The 19,457-nt window shown below is 39.0% G+C and overlaps 1 protein-coding gene across 3 annotated transcripts in view; it reads right to left on the reverse strand.

The window, feature by feature from the left end:
* Window positions 1-5,235: 5,235 nt before the first annotated feature.
* Window positions 5,236-19,457, reverse strand: part of DCX (doublecortin) — a 186,198-nt gene continuing 171,976 nt past the window's right edge. For all 3 annotated transcript variants that reach the window (XM_073641135.1, XM_073641137.1, XM_073641136.1), the window contains exon 7: window positions 5,236-18,643. In XM_073641135.1, coding sequence (XP_073497236.1) covers window positions 18,587-18,643 — 57 coding nt within the window. In that variant the 3' untranslated portion in view covers window positions 5,236-18,586. The remainder of the gene's footprint in view (window positions 18,644-19,457) is intronic.

Below are 19,457 nucleotides of genomic sequence, written 5' to 3' on the forward strand. Positions count from 1 at the left end.
AGACAGCACATATTATATTATATTCTGTTGTTTTTTTTTTCAATGTAGAAGGGGATCTGTCACCAGGTTTTCGCTACCTAATCTGAGAGCAGCATAATGGAGGAAAGGAGACCCTGATTCCAGTGATGTTTCACTTAGTTTACTGGGTGATGTATGTAGCATGTAGCAGAGCTCAGAAAGCTGCCCCCGCCCACACAACTGATGAGCATCTTTCTGTGTACACTGTATATTGACAGAAAGCTATTAATCAGTGGTGGGGGCAGAGTTAGACCAGGTTTCACATGGGCACCTAGTCCGGCAGTAGTAATCTCCTGCTGATAAAACACTCATTGTATTGAAACAGCACAAAGCCTAATAAGTGACACATTGCTGAAATCGGTGTCTTAGTCCCTACGTCATGCTCCCCTCAGATTAAATAGCAAAAACCTGCTGACAGATTCCCTTTAAAAATCTACTTATCAGGAAAGATGTACAGGGGATTTCCCATAATCGCAGCTTATCCAGCTTATCATATGTGCACAGGATATGTGATTAGTGCTTCATCTATAGGGTTTAACGGCTGGGACTCCCACAAATCCAAATTTGTGAATGGAGCAGCAGTGCATATTCATGACCATCACTCTATTCACAACCTTTAGACGAGAAGGATACAGCCAAATGGTGCACTTGGCGTTCCCATAGATAGTGACTAGGGTGGTGGTCTCACAGTGGACTCATGGGCATTCTCATGATTGGTGGGCATTTAGACTTGCTTAGAATAAGCATTTCCTTTTTTTCTTTTTTTATGTTTTGATAGATAAATAAGGGCAGATTAGATTGACCTTGTGATCTTTCTCAGTCTTTTATGTTTCTGTTTTCTGTGTATCATGTTCCTTCTCGCTCACCATTTGAAGGCATGACAAGCCTCATGGGAAATTGGTGATAATATTAAATCACAGATAGCGGAGAGACTGTTCCTTCCTGACCCCCAATGAATAATTGAATCATTTTACAGTTTTCATTTTGGATTTGGACATGCCTGAATGATAAATGAACGAATAACCCAAGTGTGCATGTTTATAAGGTACCAGGAGGGATAGTCTGTGAGTCACTGCAACTTCCCTGCTTTCTATGGTACAGCCATAGAGTCATAGGAACACTGTGCAAAACTGATACACTGGGATATGTCACATCAAAAAGATGTGCATGACAGAAAGAGGATCCCGGTGTCACACCTCACCCCATCACGGATTGCACAGGACTAGGAATGGGGTATGATGTCATCTAACACAATTTTCATTCAAAAACAGAAGCAATTGTCATGTCGGCAGTGTCCTCTCATTTATTTTAAGAGATTCTACATTTGTTTCTGAGCATTTGCTAATAACAGAACAGCTGCATTAGTTTATTTATATCACTGTCTTCCAGCAACTGTGTCTGTCTACAGAGTTCCTGTCATAATGCAAGTGTTTGACATATGGGCTACGAAGTTTCATGAATATTTACTAGAACACTTGCCCTAAGGGTCACCTAAAAATGATGGCAGGAATCCTGACATCTCCAATTGTCTTGAAAGCTTGAAATGTTAGTAATCTTGATGTGGTCTGAGCATGCCATTCCTAGATGGATTCTTTAATGATCCCTACGTAATTGAAGAAACACTGTTACAGTTTATACAACATGATCCAAATATATGCTAGTTAACTGCTTTACAGATTTGTTATCAAGAAAAAGGGGCCATCTAAAAAAAAATGGAGATTTCATTAATAAATTACAGATTCCAATGCTTCACATAGTCTCCACGCTTGATTGCTCACTATACTTTTTCCAGTGATGTTGCAGCCCAGGTCTGCAGCACTAAAGGTCCCCATACACATTCGATGGTTGTTGGTCAATGGTTCAGCCGGCAGCCCACTCAACCGACTCTCCCATATACTGCAGTGTTGATCTGCCGAGTGCTCCTGTGTTCTCTATGAGAAAGCCGCTGACTTAAACAAGGCAGGCAACTTCTCTATGGGAGAATAATATGATCGGCAGTCCGATATTAAACCTGCTTGATTAACATCTTTCCCGATGATCAGTTGACTGATGCTCCGATACAGATTACAGTGTAAGCCAAACCCAGCGATATCGGCGTGTTTGGCCATCATTAGTGTATGTGTATGGGGGCCTTTATTTGTTATGTGCTTGTGAGCCTATTCTTTAAGGGTTGATGCCATCATATGATGTAGTGGACATCCTAGCAATTGGAGCTTGTCAGCCACTTGACCTAGGAAGCTGTGAGCACCAGCAGCTAAGGACCCACCTCAGGTCTAGTTACTTACTTACAGATAATAAATTTGTATTATTATTATGCTTGTAAATGGTATGAAATTTGTTTGTAACATAAACGCTTTTAACTATCAACTGACCGCAACCTCTCCTGACATACAGTACATGGGTTCTCTGTGGGGAGCACAGCGAAGGCCACAAACTCACACCTCTAGCAGAGGCTTATCTGGTGTGGGAACAAAGGATCAGGCTTTTAAATTCAAACTGCTTAACCCTTCTCTCCCCCAACATCATCCATCACGGGAGGCCTCCTCGCACATCAGACAAAATCGGTGAATTTGAAGTACTTTATTTCTTTTTCTATATTAATGTGAATTAGTCCAAAAAGTTACCACTAATCATGAGTGGTTGGATTTGAATTATGTCAAGTGGTCTGTTTGATTGTCTGTGGATTTAGTTTGGATGTACAGTGGCATGTAAAAGTTTGGGCACCCCTGGTCAGAATTACTGTTATTGTGAACAGTTAAAGGAGTTGTCCAGTCCTTTTTTCAATTTCCTCAATGCATTTAGCATGTGCCCATAAGTGTTTTTATAATTACCTTTAATTGCATGGCATCACGTGACCCCCGGCTGCATCTGGCTCTGACATTCGCTGATGTCGCATCAAGTTTCGGCTGCAGCCGAGCATGACCCAGTGCTGCGCTCCACAGTGAGTGATGGGCTGTGGGTGGGGTTACCCTGCGCGTCACACCCGGCATCCACCATGTGCGTTCCCTCTCCTCATTCATTGGGAAAGCGTGCGGTGGGTGCTGGGTGTAACGCGCGGGGTAACCCCGAACACAGCCCAGCATCAACCGCGGGGACCGCATCACGTGACATCAGCAGAAGAAAAAGACGGCTGTAGCCGGAGGTCAGGTGTTGTTTGTGAGTGACCAGCGATAGCGCCGCTCACAGGCAATACATACAACTAAAGATAATTACAAAAACACTTATGGGCACATGCTATATACATTGGGGCAATTCAAAAAAGTACTGGACAACTTCTTTAAGGAAATTGAAGATGAAATGATCTCTAAAAGATGACACATTTACTTTGTATTTTAGGCAAAAAAAATAATTTATATTTATTGTCATTTTTTTACATTTTAAAAATTACAAAAAGGAAAATGGGCAGATGGAAAAAGTTTGGGCACCCTGCATGGCTAGTACCTAGTATCACCCACTTTTAAAAGTATCACAGCTTGTAAACTCTTTTTGTAGCCTGACAAGAGTCTTTCAATTCTTGTCTCATGGATCTTCATTGTTCGTTGGAGATTCTTCCAGTTCTGTGAGATTCCTGGGGCGTCTTGTATGGACTGCTATTTTGAGGTCTAGACAACATATTTTTTTTGTGTGCCTAAAATACAAAGGAAATGTATCATCTTTAACTTTAGGCCTTTTAGAGATCATTTTATCTTCAACTTACTTAACTGCTCACAATACAAGTAATTTTGACCAGGGGGTGCCCAAACTTTTACATGCCCCTGTATGGACTCTGAAAGGAACTGGTGAGTTTTGTCTACTGGTTTATGTTTGTAGAATTAAAGCAGATGTGTTGCTAGATTCCACAATACAAACTCCATACATTTATTAAACAGGCCTCTTGGACCTGATGAGGCTGGTGTGTTTACTTTGAAAATTCATGTCAGAATGAATAAATCTTGAAATTACTTTTGAAATAAAAATTAACATTTTATGAGTCCAGCAGCACCTGGACTCATAACAGGTTTATTTTAGTATTAGAAGGGAAAACTTTCAAAAATAATTATATAGCCATTCTGACAAGTATTTTAAATCATGTCTAAGGGCTCTGTGTATTGATGTATGCACTCTGTATTGTGAAATCTGGAAGTAGATCCACTTTAAACATGATTTCGGTGAGGCAAGGTATCTTTGCTTGCTTTTATTTGACTGATTCTCTGGTGCAGCACCCAGGGTCCTTGTTGTTTGGTGGACTTTGACTTTTGTGATTGACAGGGTATTAAGGTGAACATATGGTGCCGGACACTCTCACCTAAACTACTTAGAAAAAAGTAAGTATAGTCTTAGTAGTTGAGTATTAGCAGAACTTTCAGGCTCTTGGTTTGGCTCAGGATGATTATAAGGATTTTTTATCTGTATGTAACATCTATAAGATTTGTATTGTTCAGTTGCTTTTTTCATTCCATGAAAGTTCTGCTAATACCCAACTACTAAGACTATGCTTACTTTTTTATAAGTAGTTTAGGTGACAGTGTCCGGCACCATATGTTCACCTTAATACCCTGTCAATCACAAAATTCAAAGTCCACCAAACAACAAGGACCCTGGGTGCTGCACCAGAGAATCAGTCAAATAAAAGCAAGCAAAGATACCTTGCCTCACCGAAATCATGTTTAAAGTGGATCTACTTCCAGATTTCACAATACAGAGTGCATACATCAATACACAGAGCCCTTAGACATGATTTAAAATACTTGTCAGAATGGCTATATAATTATTTTTGAAAGTTTTCCCTTCTAATACTAAAATAAACCTGTTATGAGTCCAGGTGCTGCTGGACTCATAAAATGTTAATTTTTATTTCAAAAGTAATTTCAAGATTTATTCATTCTGAGTCCAAACTTTTGGTCTGTACTGTATATAGTCTGAGTCTCAGATAACTTATCTGAGTCACAGACACTCATCAATAACCTCACTACTTGCGGCTGCCGTAACACTCCTCAGGAATCAGCATGTTGCTAAATGTAGCATTTAAGGAATAGTTTCTAAATATATTCACAAATGGGAATACTGTAGCATGGCAATTAGAAAAAAACACTTTTCCTAAGATTTGAAAACATAAAAACATTCTGATAAATTGGGCTCAGTGGGAGTTGTGATATGTTTGAGATAAATAATAGTTTAATGAATTAATCATCATAACATCGCTGCTGAATATTAATGAAAGAGTCACCCAGGCACATCTTAAACCAATTTTTATTTATTTTTTTTGTAAATGAGTTTACACACATATTCCAAATTTACATGGCAATGAGAAAAAAAGACAAATACCAATAAAAAAAACTATAAAAAGGAGAAAATGTCCTCATCGATAGCATTGTACAATAAGAAATATTGCGTTAGGTAGAGGAGAGGGCTAGGACATTACAAAGGTGTTTTAAGATAGGGGCTGAACAGTGCTGTTAGTAAGGTCTGTTTAGACACAGGTGATCGTGTTCAATAGAGCTGGGTAGAGAGGTGATGACAGTGTAATATTACAAGTTTAGAATCACAAAACTTCACACTATTTACCAATGGAAGATACCACTTATTTTATATAGAATGATGTAATAAGCAATGGTTGATGTGACCTATAAGACTCTTGGTGCTATTTGTATTTCTTAAACTGAATCTTCACCATCTGCTTTTTTGGTCCAAAATGTCTGCCCTGATTTTTTTTCTAATATATAGAGCTCCATGTCCCATTCATACACATAGATTTCAAATATAAAACTCCAGCTGCCTTCAGCTACCACTAGAGGGAGCTTTATGTGTTGTCAAAAGTTGTCAGCCTTTGGAGACATTGTTATTTTCCTTAAAGGGGTTGTCTAGTACTTTTATATTGATGGTCTATCCTTTGGCTGTGTCATCAATATCAGATCAGTGGCACCACCGCCGATCAGCTGTTCCCGACGCCGGCGCCGGCCGGATGTGATCAGTTGCAAAGTGGAACAGAACAGCTCCGTCAACTGTATAGTGGCCACAACCGGGTACTGCAGATCCTGTACTATTCATTTGAATAGGTGCAGATGGGTTGTACAGTTGATGGAGCTGTGCTGTGTAGCTCCACAACTGATCACATCTGGCCGCCGCCAGCATAGGAAACAGCTGACAGGTGGGAATGTCGGATGTTTCACCCCTACCAATCTGATATTATAAAAGTACTGACCAATCCCTTTAAATCTATGTATTTTTGGCTAAAATAATTTTTGTAATTTGGTTTCATTAAAATCTTTGCACTCTTTGTCTTCTATAGCCTCTGTCTATTTCTGGCTTCAGACTGGGTTAACTGAGAATCCATCAGTGAGCTCCATTGGGAGAGTTTGTAACTCTTCTATCTGTCTTTTTTGGGGCTTCTCTCATTTGATTTATGACCACATTGAATGTTGAATTTGCAAGAAAACAAAGCCTGTAAATGCAAAACCGTGCAAATTATTTAATGAAAGTGAATTACAAAATAGATTTTTAACCATAAATACATGCATTTAAGTGGTTAAAAAAAATTCTGAAGTGGACAACCCTTATTAATCAGCAATCAGCAGGTTTCTAAGCTCCCCCTACTGGCGGCTTCAGACAACCCACTATGTTATTTTTTAAATTGCTGTCTAAGGAAAGGATTTTGCGCCAATAAATGTTAGACCTAAAAATGCTGTGTCATTAAAAGCTGTACATCCACTTTAAGGTTTGATTGTAGTATACCTGGTATGGTCTGTTTGGCAGTACACCAGGTTTCTTGGTCCTAACAATGGTTATAAGCAATCATTACCTCTTATGAAGACGTTAGGAGACATTTAAATTCATAGTAAATCAATGGACTGCTATAAAGAAATAGGTATATCCCACTGGTGATAAGATTATTAGCGGTCTTCTGTAATAAGAACCTTCATTCACACACCTCCATCAGTAACTTTTATGTAAGATCATGCAATGGATAACTACTGTGTCCATTCTTCTCAGGAATAGATAGTACAGCACACTACATTCTGGTGACCTAAGAACAGATAAAGCTTCTAAATGAATTTACTGCTGAAGCAAAACTTACACCCATTATCGGATCAGTCCCCGTAGCCTATTAAGTCACCAGTGTAATACCTGCCCTTCAAGCTGACTTCTTGTAGTCTGTAAATATGCACTTGTGTTCTATGTTTTATGGATTAAGAAATACTTACTATCATGTTACATCTACAAGCCATACAATGCTGCTGTACTACAGGTTAAGTGCACTCAAGAATGATAAAATGCCATGTTATTATAGTACCGACATCACTCCTAATTCCTGCTACTTTCTAGCTGTGACAGACATGCCGTATAACACTCATCGGAGCCATATATATGTAATTACAGAACAGTCCACACTTATTTCTGTGGTTACAATTGTTTTGGATGGATTTAATTTTTTTTTCAAATGTGTCTGCCAAACTCCAGCAATGGGCAAGTCAAATGTATTACACAGACCTGGCGAATTTTTCTTAATACATTTCAATATTTTATGATCAGACCATGATCTTTAAGAAAGTGGCACATAAACAAAGTGATTTCCCCTAAGGATACAGTTTGATAGATTTTCTTTAGACAATCAAACACATCCTAAGCATTTGTAATCTATTGTCTTTGGTGTAGACTTCTGTGGGCCTGATTTATACCATATTTTTTTTACAATGATAGACAATGGATAATTGACCTGTATGCAACTGCGTAGCATATGGTGGTGTATTTCCAGGCCTAAACACCGCACGTAAACCACATGTGTGGTGTGAATAGAATCTTAATGATCAGTAATACCAGTACAGTAGATGATCTAATTTCAACTTGATTGTGTTTGATCTTTTTGGCAACATGTACACCACATTCAACACTGTCTCATTGCTAGTTGTATCATATGAGAAATCATTCTGTCTATAGCCTTCTTAAGGGGAATCTGTCAGCAGGATTTTGCTATGTAATCTGAGGACTGCATGAGATAAAGGTTAAAACACTGAATTCAACGATATGTTACTTATTAGTCTGTGTGCTGTTGCTTAATTACAATGAATGTTTTATCACTAGGAGATTATCATTGCTTTGACTAGCTTCCTCAAACCAAGTCATCCGACCACGCCCCCTCCTGTGATAAGCAGCTCACAGTCAATAGACAATATACATAGAGAGCCTGGTGGGGGCGGGGCTAGCTTTCTCACCTCTGCTGCATTCTAAAGCTAGGAACTCTGATTGTGTCCCAACTGCTGTACCCAGTAAACTAAGTGATACATTGCTGGCATCAGGGTCTCTTTTCCTACATGTTGCTACTCTCAGATAAGGTAGCAAAAACCTGGTGACAGATTCGCTTTAAAGAGAGATCAGCCTGATCAGTTAGGATCTGTTAGCTAATATAATATATTTGGATGGGCATTATTAACTTGAAAAACTATGGGATATTGCTAGAATGCCCCTTTAGGTCAATAATGGTTATTACAGTGAGAATGAGGTTTTATTTTATATTTTTGAGTGCTGTTAACCATCAATAAGAGAATTATGGTTATTAATTCTCATTATTCGCCTTGTATCAGCATTATCATCCAATAGGAGATAGCCAGTCTGATAGTCTGTAATTAGCAATATAACCTTTTCGCCACACATTTGCCTATTAGCCTGATGTCGACCTCAGCCAGAGGTGTAACTTGAAGATCCTGGGCCCTAATGCACAATCTGCAATACAGTGTGCCATCTATTATATTGGCCTTTGGCCACTTCAGAAACTAGGGCTTAAGTGCTACTGCTACCCATACACCCCATATGGCTTTGCCTTGACTGCATCATATTTTTCAGTAGATTGACAGTTCTTTTGACTCTTTGCCTTTCCCCCATGACAAGAGTCTATGATAAATGAGCAACCCTTAGTACCATTTCCCAACTTTTTTTTTTTTTTTAAAGACAATCATGACTTGATCAAGAGAGAACCCCGTCTGTTGCCAGTCATTAAAATATGAAGAAATGCACTGCACATTTTCATGCATGCACCCCAAAAGTCTTGTTAACATTCAAGCTAAAACTTCTAAAAAATTACATCCACTAATCCACTAAATACTTGAATCCTAACTACAGCGATACCTAACTACAGCGATACCTATCATTGTTCTTTTTTTAAACATCAATAAAAAGCTTTTCTGTACATCGTAGATGTAAAACAAATGGTAGCTAAGCCCCATACTTCCATATGGAACCCACAGACCATTGCTCTGCAATGAACGGTGGATTCCATGTAGCAGCTTAAGGGGTTAATATATGCTAGAAAACGCACCACAAATGAGGAATAATTATCAAAGGTCATGCATTTGCTGTATACATTAAGCAAGAAATCATTGGCTTCAAGCTGCGCTATATTACAACATGATACATTGAAACAGTTTGGATCAACCCTTCTGGAATTCACCAGCAATTTAAATATTAGAATCAGTGCCTTTCAATTATGGAATACCTAAGTGGCCAGTACAAAATATATCAACGGGCATTATAGGGAATGTATCAGCAGGTCTTGCTATGTAGTCTGACAGCAGCATGAGATAGGGACAGAGACCCTGATTCCAGCGATGCATCACTTAGTTTACTGGGTGCAGCAGTTATGATAGAATCACAGTTTTCTCTGCTGCAGATCTAGCAGAGCTCAGTTGTTGAGCTGTGTATAACCTGCCCACACCCCTGATTGGCAGCTTTCCATTGTGTAGAGACAGACAGCTACTAATCAGTGGTGGGGGTGTGGATGGATTAGGAGGCATGAGGCCAGTTGTCCTGTCGTGATAATTTCCTGCTGATAAAACACTGATTATATTGAAACAACAAAACATAACCCACTAAGTGACACTGTAATTGGGGTCTCTGCTTTTACGTCATGCTGCTGTCGGATTACATAGCGAAAACCTAGTGACAGATTCCCTTTAAAAAGGAAAGCCAAAAATAATGATCTAGCAAAATTATAATCTAGCCAATATTTAGGAAAGTTAATAAAGATTGCTGCAGGTAGAAATAGTTTGGATTCATGTGGTCACCTGACTAAAAGGGGGTCTTTGCAAAATATGGCACATACAAATGACTTACACCTTACATGGCCTTTTCTATTGCATGCATTATTGTCAATACTATATTTGTATAGCCAATGTCATCAGAATGGACTATAAAATAGGCTATACAAGCAGGAATAATAATAAATAAGTAGATGAGGGTCAATGGAATACAATATTATTCTTGGTATTCATAGTTCTCGAAACCCCTTTCTTTTACAGCCAATGTCCTCAAAACTCCCAGCTGTCATATACTGACCCCTTTAAATACATCCTTGCACATCAAACCTCCAATAAGTGTTAAAGAGCCAAGTCCATCTAAGCATCATTTTATCAAAAGTACAAATCAAAAAGAATCCAAGTATAAAAATGTTCCTGCTAAAAGTCTTTATACATAGGTTAAAAAACAAGAAAGACACAGTCTGGCTCCCTATTCAGGATTTAGAGCGATGTCTAGCTTTCTGTGGCAAGCATTTATTTCAGCCAAGGCTTGTAGAAATTTAATTTCATTTTTTCATCTACTTTCAGTGGGAAATAAAAATGATGCAGAACAGGTCTTAAAGGGGAAGTGCCAGTCGCTTCATGCTACACAAAACTACAGGCAGCAGGAATCAGAGGTGGGCTGCGCAGTTGTTCCTCTCTGAAATGCTTCGGCGTTTCAGAGAAAACATAGTTTGAATCCGGTGGCCTATAGGAATCTACTAGACTAATCTTGTGCCGGACTCGCATTGCTCTAGTTAATTGATGAGTCTCTCTCTATGTTTAAACATATGAGAAACTTTTCAATCACTTGGAGCAAGGAAAATCCGGCCAGGGACGTCATCAGACTAGTCTCGTCTCTACCTACGGTCCCCGGCTGGCTCTTCAAACTATGTTCTCTTTGAAACACCATATCATTTCAGAGAAAAACACACCTAGGTGCAATTGTGCAGCCAACCTCTGATTCCTGCTGACCGGGGTTTGAGCAGCATGAATCAGCTGACAGGTTCCCTTTAAATGTTGTAATTCTGTAGCTCTAAAGCCTTTACATTTTTTTTTTTAGAAATTACCTGTGTGTTAAATATATCAACACCTAAAATTACCTGGCTTTTATTGAGAAACACAATTCTACCTGGGTCCCCATGACAAACACTTGCTACCCCTATAGATCTGACAGCTCAGTGTTGTCATAGGGGTACCAGTCCCCCCCCCCCCTGGAAATAATAGCTAATTGGTTACTTGCATTTTTTTTAAAATACACAGCGTCAAACACCCACCAAAAACTCATTGTGGGAACTTAGCCTTACATGGACCCCCTGGAAATACTTCTTTGAGTACTGCATATAAACAATCCTTTTATAAGGACTGCACATAAACGATCCTTATATACTGCATCTAAATGATCCTTTTTTAACCTTCATATACATTTTTTTGCCTGGACAGTCTTGCAAACCAGCTTGCAAAAGGGTCAAGGCTGCTTTACAAGATCATACCCAAAAGGATCATTTCAGATATTGGCGTGTATACCTTCAAGAACTACTGCTACTTAGAGGGGTATTCCCATCTCCAAGATCCCATCCCAATATGTAGTAGGTGTAGTAATAATAATAAAAATATTAATAGCAAATACCTTCAATAAGAAATGTAGTATAGTTCTTCTGATTCACTATGTCTCTTTGCTCATGTGCAGCCATTGCAGGACCTTAGGTATCCATGGTTACAACAACTAGCTAACTAACTCACTATATCAGTGGTTGTAACCATGGATACCTAAGGTCCTGCAATGCCTGCGCATGAGGAAAGACATAGTGAATCAGAAGAACTATACTGCATGTGTAATCTGAGGTATTTGCTAATAATATTATTATACCTACTACATATTGGGATAGGATCTTGGAGATGTGAATACCACTTTAAGTAAAAGATGTGAACAATGCTTATAAAGCCATGTGTCAATCATTTCACATTTGTTCATATGACAGTACCCAATTATAGCAAATGTGTTTAATATGTGGCAAATAATTACTTGTCACAATGTGGTCACTAAATAGGTTCAAATATTTAAATCCAATTCTCCTGAAATACTCAGACAACAGTAACATTTATTTCCTTAGCATCCTCTAAGGCATTTGTAAACAACCCCCAGCCTAATAAAACGTTATGCTGGGAGTTGTAGTTCATCCACAGGTTGCCTAAACCTGCACCCATGGACTTAATATTGACCCCGCCATACTCCCCATTAAGTCTGTGCAGGTTTCTAGTGCTTACATTCAATTCCCTGTGTCACTTATCTAATGAATGACACCAAATAACTAACAGTGCAATATATCCCCTAAACATTCTTGTAGAGAAGAGACGCAGGACACAACACAAAGTACAATAGCCATGGCACGGTCAAAGCTGAGAATACTCCGGGACAGGATGGGGAATCTCCACTGATTGCTCACTGAACATCTACTAGGACATGACATTAGCCGCTCCTAGCATGCCAAGCATCATCATTTATGAGTCGTCACATTGTATGGATTGGGACAATTTGTATTTATAGGTCATTTTAGCTAGAAGACAACGCATTCGATTAATGTATCAGAGAATATGTGAGTGGTTCTGTGCTTTTCAGGAAAAGAGAATCCTATCATTGGGATGTGTTTTATATTATAATACAGTTTGTGTAAGTCCAGGTTAGAAAGTATCTAGGAACTTTGTGCAGAAAATTGGCATAGTCACATGTAATAACTTTTTATCACTGACACTTGTAATAACTTGTTTTTTCCATCACGTGCCATGTATATAAAGATACATTTTCTGAAAAAAAGGATTGAAGGTCATATTTTAAAGAGGACCTGCTACTGACACAAGCCCCTCTATGTTCACATTGAACTAGAGTGCTAAATTTTGCCTACAGCCTTGTCTTCCAGGATGCCCACTACGTGGCTGGAAAAAAGCAATTGTCATATACAGTGCACCCCTACCCTCCATGATCACTCCCAATTAGTGTTGAACGAGCGTGCTTGGTTAACCCTTTCACCGAGCATGCTTGGGTGCTACTCGAGAATTTTCGGCGTGCTCGACAACTATGTCTGAGCCACCACGGTTGCATGTGTCGCGGCTGTTAGATAGCTGCGACACATGCAGGGATTGCCTAACAAACAGCACCAGAGCGCGCTCGGTGAAAGGGTTAAGCGAGCACGCTCACTCAACAATACTCACAATCATTCAGCAGATCCCTAATGGATGATATTACACCCTTCCCACAGATCTGGCTCAGTAGAAATAATCATGTTTCTTGACATTCAAGATGATCAGAATGACCCTTTAACTAAATAAAACTGCATAGTGTTTATAAAAAAAAAACAAGCAACTTTGCAATTTCCTTATTAATTAGAAACCCTCCATTTTCAAGAATAGAGAGATTTTTATTTCTATTGTTTATTGCTCGTTGCCAAGGTTACCAGAAACTGCTGCAGTATATTAGTGGTGGTTAAACATGCTCTTTACAGTAGTGCTTGTAAATGCTATCCTGAAGCTGGTCAAAATCATTGGAGTGCGCTCTTAGTTTCCGATGTGGACAGCTTCAGTGTCACCACACTCCGCGGCTCACAACATCAGAGTCACTACGCTCCTCTGCTTTCAGCATCAGAGTCACTACGCTCCTCTGCTTTCAGCATCAGAGTCACTATGCTCCTCTGATCACAGCATCAGAGTCACTACACTCTTCTGATCACAGCATCAGAGAGGGGACGATTCAGGCCAGCAATGAAATGATGCCACTGGCCAAACTGTCAATCAAGCAGGAGTGCATCACCCAATGCAAGCAGGAAGCCAAGAGGCTGGGGGGCTGTGTGCTTCTGAAGATAAACAGTGAGACAACCCCTTTAAAGGTCAAGCGCTGTGACTACTTTTGGACCCAAGTTATGACTTTGCCCCCTTTAGGATTTAGTGTGATTCACCTGCAACTAAACTAGCACAATGGCATATCACATATCACAAATGTTTTTGGTTGCGTGAATCATCTGAGTTTAGCTGTTGCATGACCACAGTCGCTGTGTACGGCTAGTCTTAGGCAGCCATTTAATTACAGATTTTTATAGATTTCATAATCTATTCCAGTGACTATAGCCACCTAAACTATATTGATGCTTCCTTTTCTAGAAATACAAAACTGATTACTTCAACTATTTATCTGTAGGTTATTTTACATGGTACATGCCTCATACTAATAACATGCTTATTCATGAGATAAATGACAGGTAGAAATGTGTGTCACTACAGGTCTAGGTCTATTGGCCTTAGCGCTGGATGGAATTTCGGTGGCATGTGGCCAGCCGCACAATCTGGTCCTACCCTGATGGATAAAATTAAAACAGAACTGCTTATGACTTATCATTGATGCTGAAGTGATGGAATAAATAATACTGAAAAGTCAGTGGTTAAAACCATTCCACCAGATAATTAGATCACTATTTAAGACATTCATTAATCAATTCTCCATTGGGACCCTATGAAGACAAGCAATCTAATTACTCAGTAACCTCTTCCATACTGAAATAGTTCCACTAGTAAAAGTACTGGTAGACCAGAGCCGTGGCTGGGACATGTCAGATAATGTTTTTACCATACAGTATGAATAGCGCTGCATGAGTCTATGTGGTACAAGTGTGGCCATGTGCATGAGGCCTTACTGGGTACGCTGACACTGTGGGTCTCTTCTCAAGATGGGTATGGATAGACCCTTCAGCATTGTGCAACTTCTTTCTGCTTTAGAACATCATCCCCAGGTTATTTCCATCCATTGGAATCAGTTGACTTTATTTGGTTTCATCAAATAAACCTATTTGTTAATAGGCCAATTAAAAGCACCATGTACCATTATATAAAATGAAAATAAACCATGAATAGCAGTATAAAATATAACAAGGTTTCAAAAATTGAAAGGAGTTTATCATAAGGTACTATTCGTAAAAGATGTACTGATGCACAGAATGAGCATTGATATTTCTTACAAAGCAAATATCAAAATACTTTAAAATGACCTTTGCAGTTTCACAAATAACGATAAAAGTTTGATAAATTACTGAGTAATAATTAATTTCTCCCCCCCCCCCCCAAGAGAGTCTGCAATAATGAAATACGAGTTTATAAAATGTGTTCCAGATAATCATAAGTCTAATAGGAAATGTTATAAAAAGGTTACAAAAACATTCTGATAGATGAAAAGAGAAAAAAAATCACAGTGTTTTCAGGAGTGACCATGACAAACAGGCAGGTACGATCCATTAGGGATTGTAATACTGCTGATATTAGGTGTATGGTAGGCAAGGACTTGCTCACAGATATTGGTAATGGGATTGTATGACTACAAATACTAAGAAATGCTATTGAAGGTACTGTAGGTCTGGGCTATAAGGCTTGATTTACACATCGCTTACTTGTGGAATTAGTTCAAGAAATCTCATTCACTTGCAACGTAAAAAAAATCCATATTGGATTGTACTCAAGTTGCAGATTTACAAATTCTTTATATGTTCAGAAATGTTGTGGATCACCATAGCAGATTACATTCCTTGTAGTACACCGAATGGCTAAATTCTGCACCAAAATCAACAATGAATGATACATGTGTTACTTTTGCGGATTTTGGTATAGATTTTAAGGCTTTTACTATTGCGTAATTTTTACATGATGTGTAGACCTAGCCTTAGATGACTTCTGCTGTTCTAAAAATATGCCATATTTTGATCAATGCAGCCTATTGTTAGTTTCACATATCCAACATTTATAGCTCGAGTTCGGACCACAATGTCCAAACTGGCTGCTGGTCTCCTGACCCAAACTCAACAGCCTCATACTCCCACCGTGATTGTCTGACATGTGAAACCAGCTGAACACCGAGGTATGCAAGCAAGCACCTCAGGGTGGGTGCAAGGCAAGTTTCAGTAGTTCCTTAACATGATAATAATATCATTAGGTCAACCAAAATGAAGAGGGAGACCTGCCTAGACCTGCAGTTGGTTCTCCTCCTGATTCCGGGGCAGTACTCATCCTATCTCCTGTCTACCAGGCAGCGGCAGGTCGCAGTGTAGCATGGACCTTATTGATGTATACCCTGCATTGATTCTTATGGCAATAAGGCACTTGTAGCAACTTCCACTAAACATAGGAGGTTTAGCACAGGCTACTACTAACCAAATGGCAGGTTTGTTAAAAAGCACCAGGTATACAATATAAATGGAGGTTGTATTTGTTCCAGTGTTATGTATACTATTTTAGTTCCATGGTAAACTAGTGTCCTATAGCCAAAGAAACTTATATGCAGAACACAGATTGTATTACACCTTCAAATTATGGCCATAGGTGGCTTTAAAGTCTATAATATAGATGCAACACATGGTTACATGTCCCCTTTCATGTGATAAGCCAATCTGAAATCTCCAGGTTATACTCAACTATGGTCAACGGACAAACAAGAAGCCAGGATCCTAATGGAGATGTTGGTATATAGTGTTATGTGCATCCAGTCCATAAAATGGGAAATTGCCATCAGCTACTATGTTCATGGCAACATGGGAATTCTATGTATTTCTGTGGCACAGAGCTCCTTTTTGTGTTCCTTGGGATTCCAGTAACATATGTAATGGAGTAAAGCAGTACCTGAGTGCAGGTGGCTATAATATAGTACCTTGCCCTTACTACAGAACTGTTTGGAGTTATCCCATCTCAGCCATTCATAGCCCAGAAGGGAATCGCTGTATAAACTTTGTGCCCACAGGTGGCCAAGATTGTGGAGACTTGCTGAGCGGGCTGAGTAAGGCCTCATTCACACTTCAGGGATTTTCTCGTATGAGACTTCATCTCTTCATCAGTTTTTCATTGATGGGAAAAAGAAATACATTTCTTCTCCTTCTCCAATCCATCAGTCTGTGAAAAACGGGCTGCACATAGATGACATTGCTCGATATTTTTCATGAGCCCATAGACTTTCATTGCAGATTTTGATCTGACACTCAGATCAATATTGGACATGTGTTCACGATTTTGCTACTTAGTCCACAAAAAATCACTGACATGTGAACAGCCCCATAGACTATCACAGGTACTACTGCTATCCGTGATAAACATAGATAGCACTCATACGTGAAAGTATACGAGAGATATACTGCAGAAATTCGGCAGCCACTAAGTGATGTACTGGGGTGTGGTGTCCTCTTCATACATTGCTGACATCTGGCCGCTGATACAACTGATTTCAACGGATCCATCCAATATTAATGACTTCCATAAAGTCCCAGGCAACCCCTCTAAATTACAACCCCTTTTATTTTAAACTAAACAAATATTCTCCGTTTTGGAGTACCTTTTATACAAAATCTGCAGATTTCTGCAGTTTGATGTAGACTGTAGTGCTGTACTGTATATAACTTCTGACTATAGACTTGGATTACCATGAAACATTACTATTGCATAGGGTTTGGTTGTGTTTAGTCTGCTGGAATTGTAAGTTGATTGATCAATATCCCCATAATAACCACTATAAAACTAAAAATGTACAAATGCTTATTAACCAAACTTAAGTGCCCATGTATAAAATCGGTGATTAATAACCCTCAGGTTGGTGTTCTATTATGCTGAGATTTTTGCCATCTGCTGTTGAAAAGGGTTAGTGATCGGTGCTAGACAAGAATGGAGATTGTAATATTATGTGACAAAGGCAAAACCATTGTAAGGAAAAGGCCGGGAATTGCGCTGAGGAAGTAAGGAGGCCATCTGGTGCCTGAGTCAGTCACTCCCTGAAATGAATTAAGAAATATTTTCCGCTTATTAATTTGACTTCCCAAATCTGACATCCGCCAAATATTAAAATGGTAATTGTTCATTATATTCAGTTCATAGACAGGTGAATCTGAAGGAGGGGTCGGCAGTTTTAATCTTTTTTTTTTTTTTTTACTGAAAATTGATTGGAATGCTGATACAAAACAATGACCCAAAATTGGCTACAAATTCCTTGTAATTAAATTGTCTAATTCTTGGTGCTCGGGGTGAATCTTAATATTTAAGAACTAGTCTGGATAAGTAAAAACCCATAAGCTATTGAGTAATCTAATATGAATTCTCATTACAGAATGTAAAAGGGGAATCTTAGTTATTAATATAAAACATACAAAATGATCCACAACACACTCTTGACATTTCCTAGTAAACCGTACAAGTGCCGGGATCGTTACGTCGTCATAGAATGACACCATTAATAAAAGCTGGTGACAGCAGTCGTCTTTTACAGCCCATGTTTAGTACTAGGGTCAACTGAAGAATGACACACATGCATACAGTACATAATTTTGAAGCCTGCTTCATCACTATAAAACAGTTGGTTATCCCTGTCAGGTTGGGTCACATGTAATTCATGATACAAACTATAAATCACATAAAAATAAAAATAACAGTGAAAGCTGTAATTGGATCCTTTAAAAAGCACCATAGTGCCGATCTGATGTGTTCTGCTGTATGATCCTCCTCGTGAGGGGGATGCAATACACTGTTACTCTTTACATGGAGTCTCCAAGAGAATCCGAGTCATCCAGGGACAGGGGAAGGTACAGGTCCTGTAAGGAGAAACAAGAGCGGCATTTGTTAGCTTCAAAGAAAATAAATTAGTAAAATGAGAAGTGACATGTTATCTTCCCACTGATGTCAACTATTATAAACTGCAGAATATAGTTTTCCATCAACATTCCCTCAGTAGGGTATTTGGACTCCAAAGAAAGTTTCATCCCTGCCCTTTTCACCTTGGTTAGAAAGTGGAGTGAACGGGGTTGAGATCACTTTTCCCTCTACAAGTGACTAAAATGAATGTATACCTATTGCTTCCAAGGTAAAGATCCCCACACTAGCTAGAAAAAAAGTTGTCTGACCCTGACGATCTTGACAGAACAAGTTGACCATCTAATGTGGATGAGGAACTTCAATTCTCTCCTGACATGATTTTGGAAATAGAATGGGGTAAGTAGAATTTCAAAACTGATCCTTTTGCTTCCCCATTGAGATAATCAATAGCCTGAGGTATCTGGCAGTGGCTTACTCCCTCCGATATGTCAACACATGTACAGTCCATATGAACGGATCAAGATAGAGCTGTCAGCCGAACGAGCATTCAACCATCTAAGATAGATAGAAGATGGGCCCACTGCTCATGTGGCCTAGCCCAACAGCTAATATTCCACCAAGTCACGTACAGACTCACATACAGTACCAATAAGGTATATGCCCATATAATAATGCCCATATAATAGTTAAACAGTGCCAATATAAAAATATCAAAAATGCCAACAGCCATACAAGAGTATTATAAAACCATAAAGCCATACATTGCCAAGAAGTAGTCCTATACGTTACTAATACAGTAATGTGTACCACATG

The sequence above is a fragment of the Phyllobates terribilis genome, unplaced genomic scaffold, assembly GCF_046119375.1.
Source record: "Phyllobates terribilis strain yellow unplaced genomic scaffold, ASM4611937v1 Scaffold_7__3_contigs__length_470593459, whole genome shotgun sequence".
NCBI classification, from domain to species: domain Eukaryota; kingdom Metazoa; phylum Chordata; class Amphibia; order Anura; family Dendrobatidae; genus Phyllobates; species Phyllobates terribilis.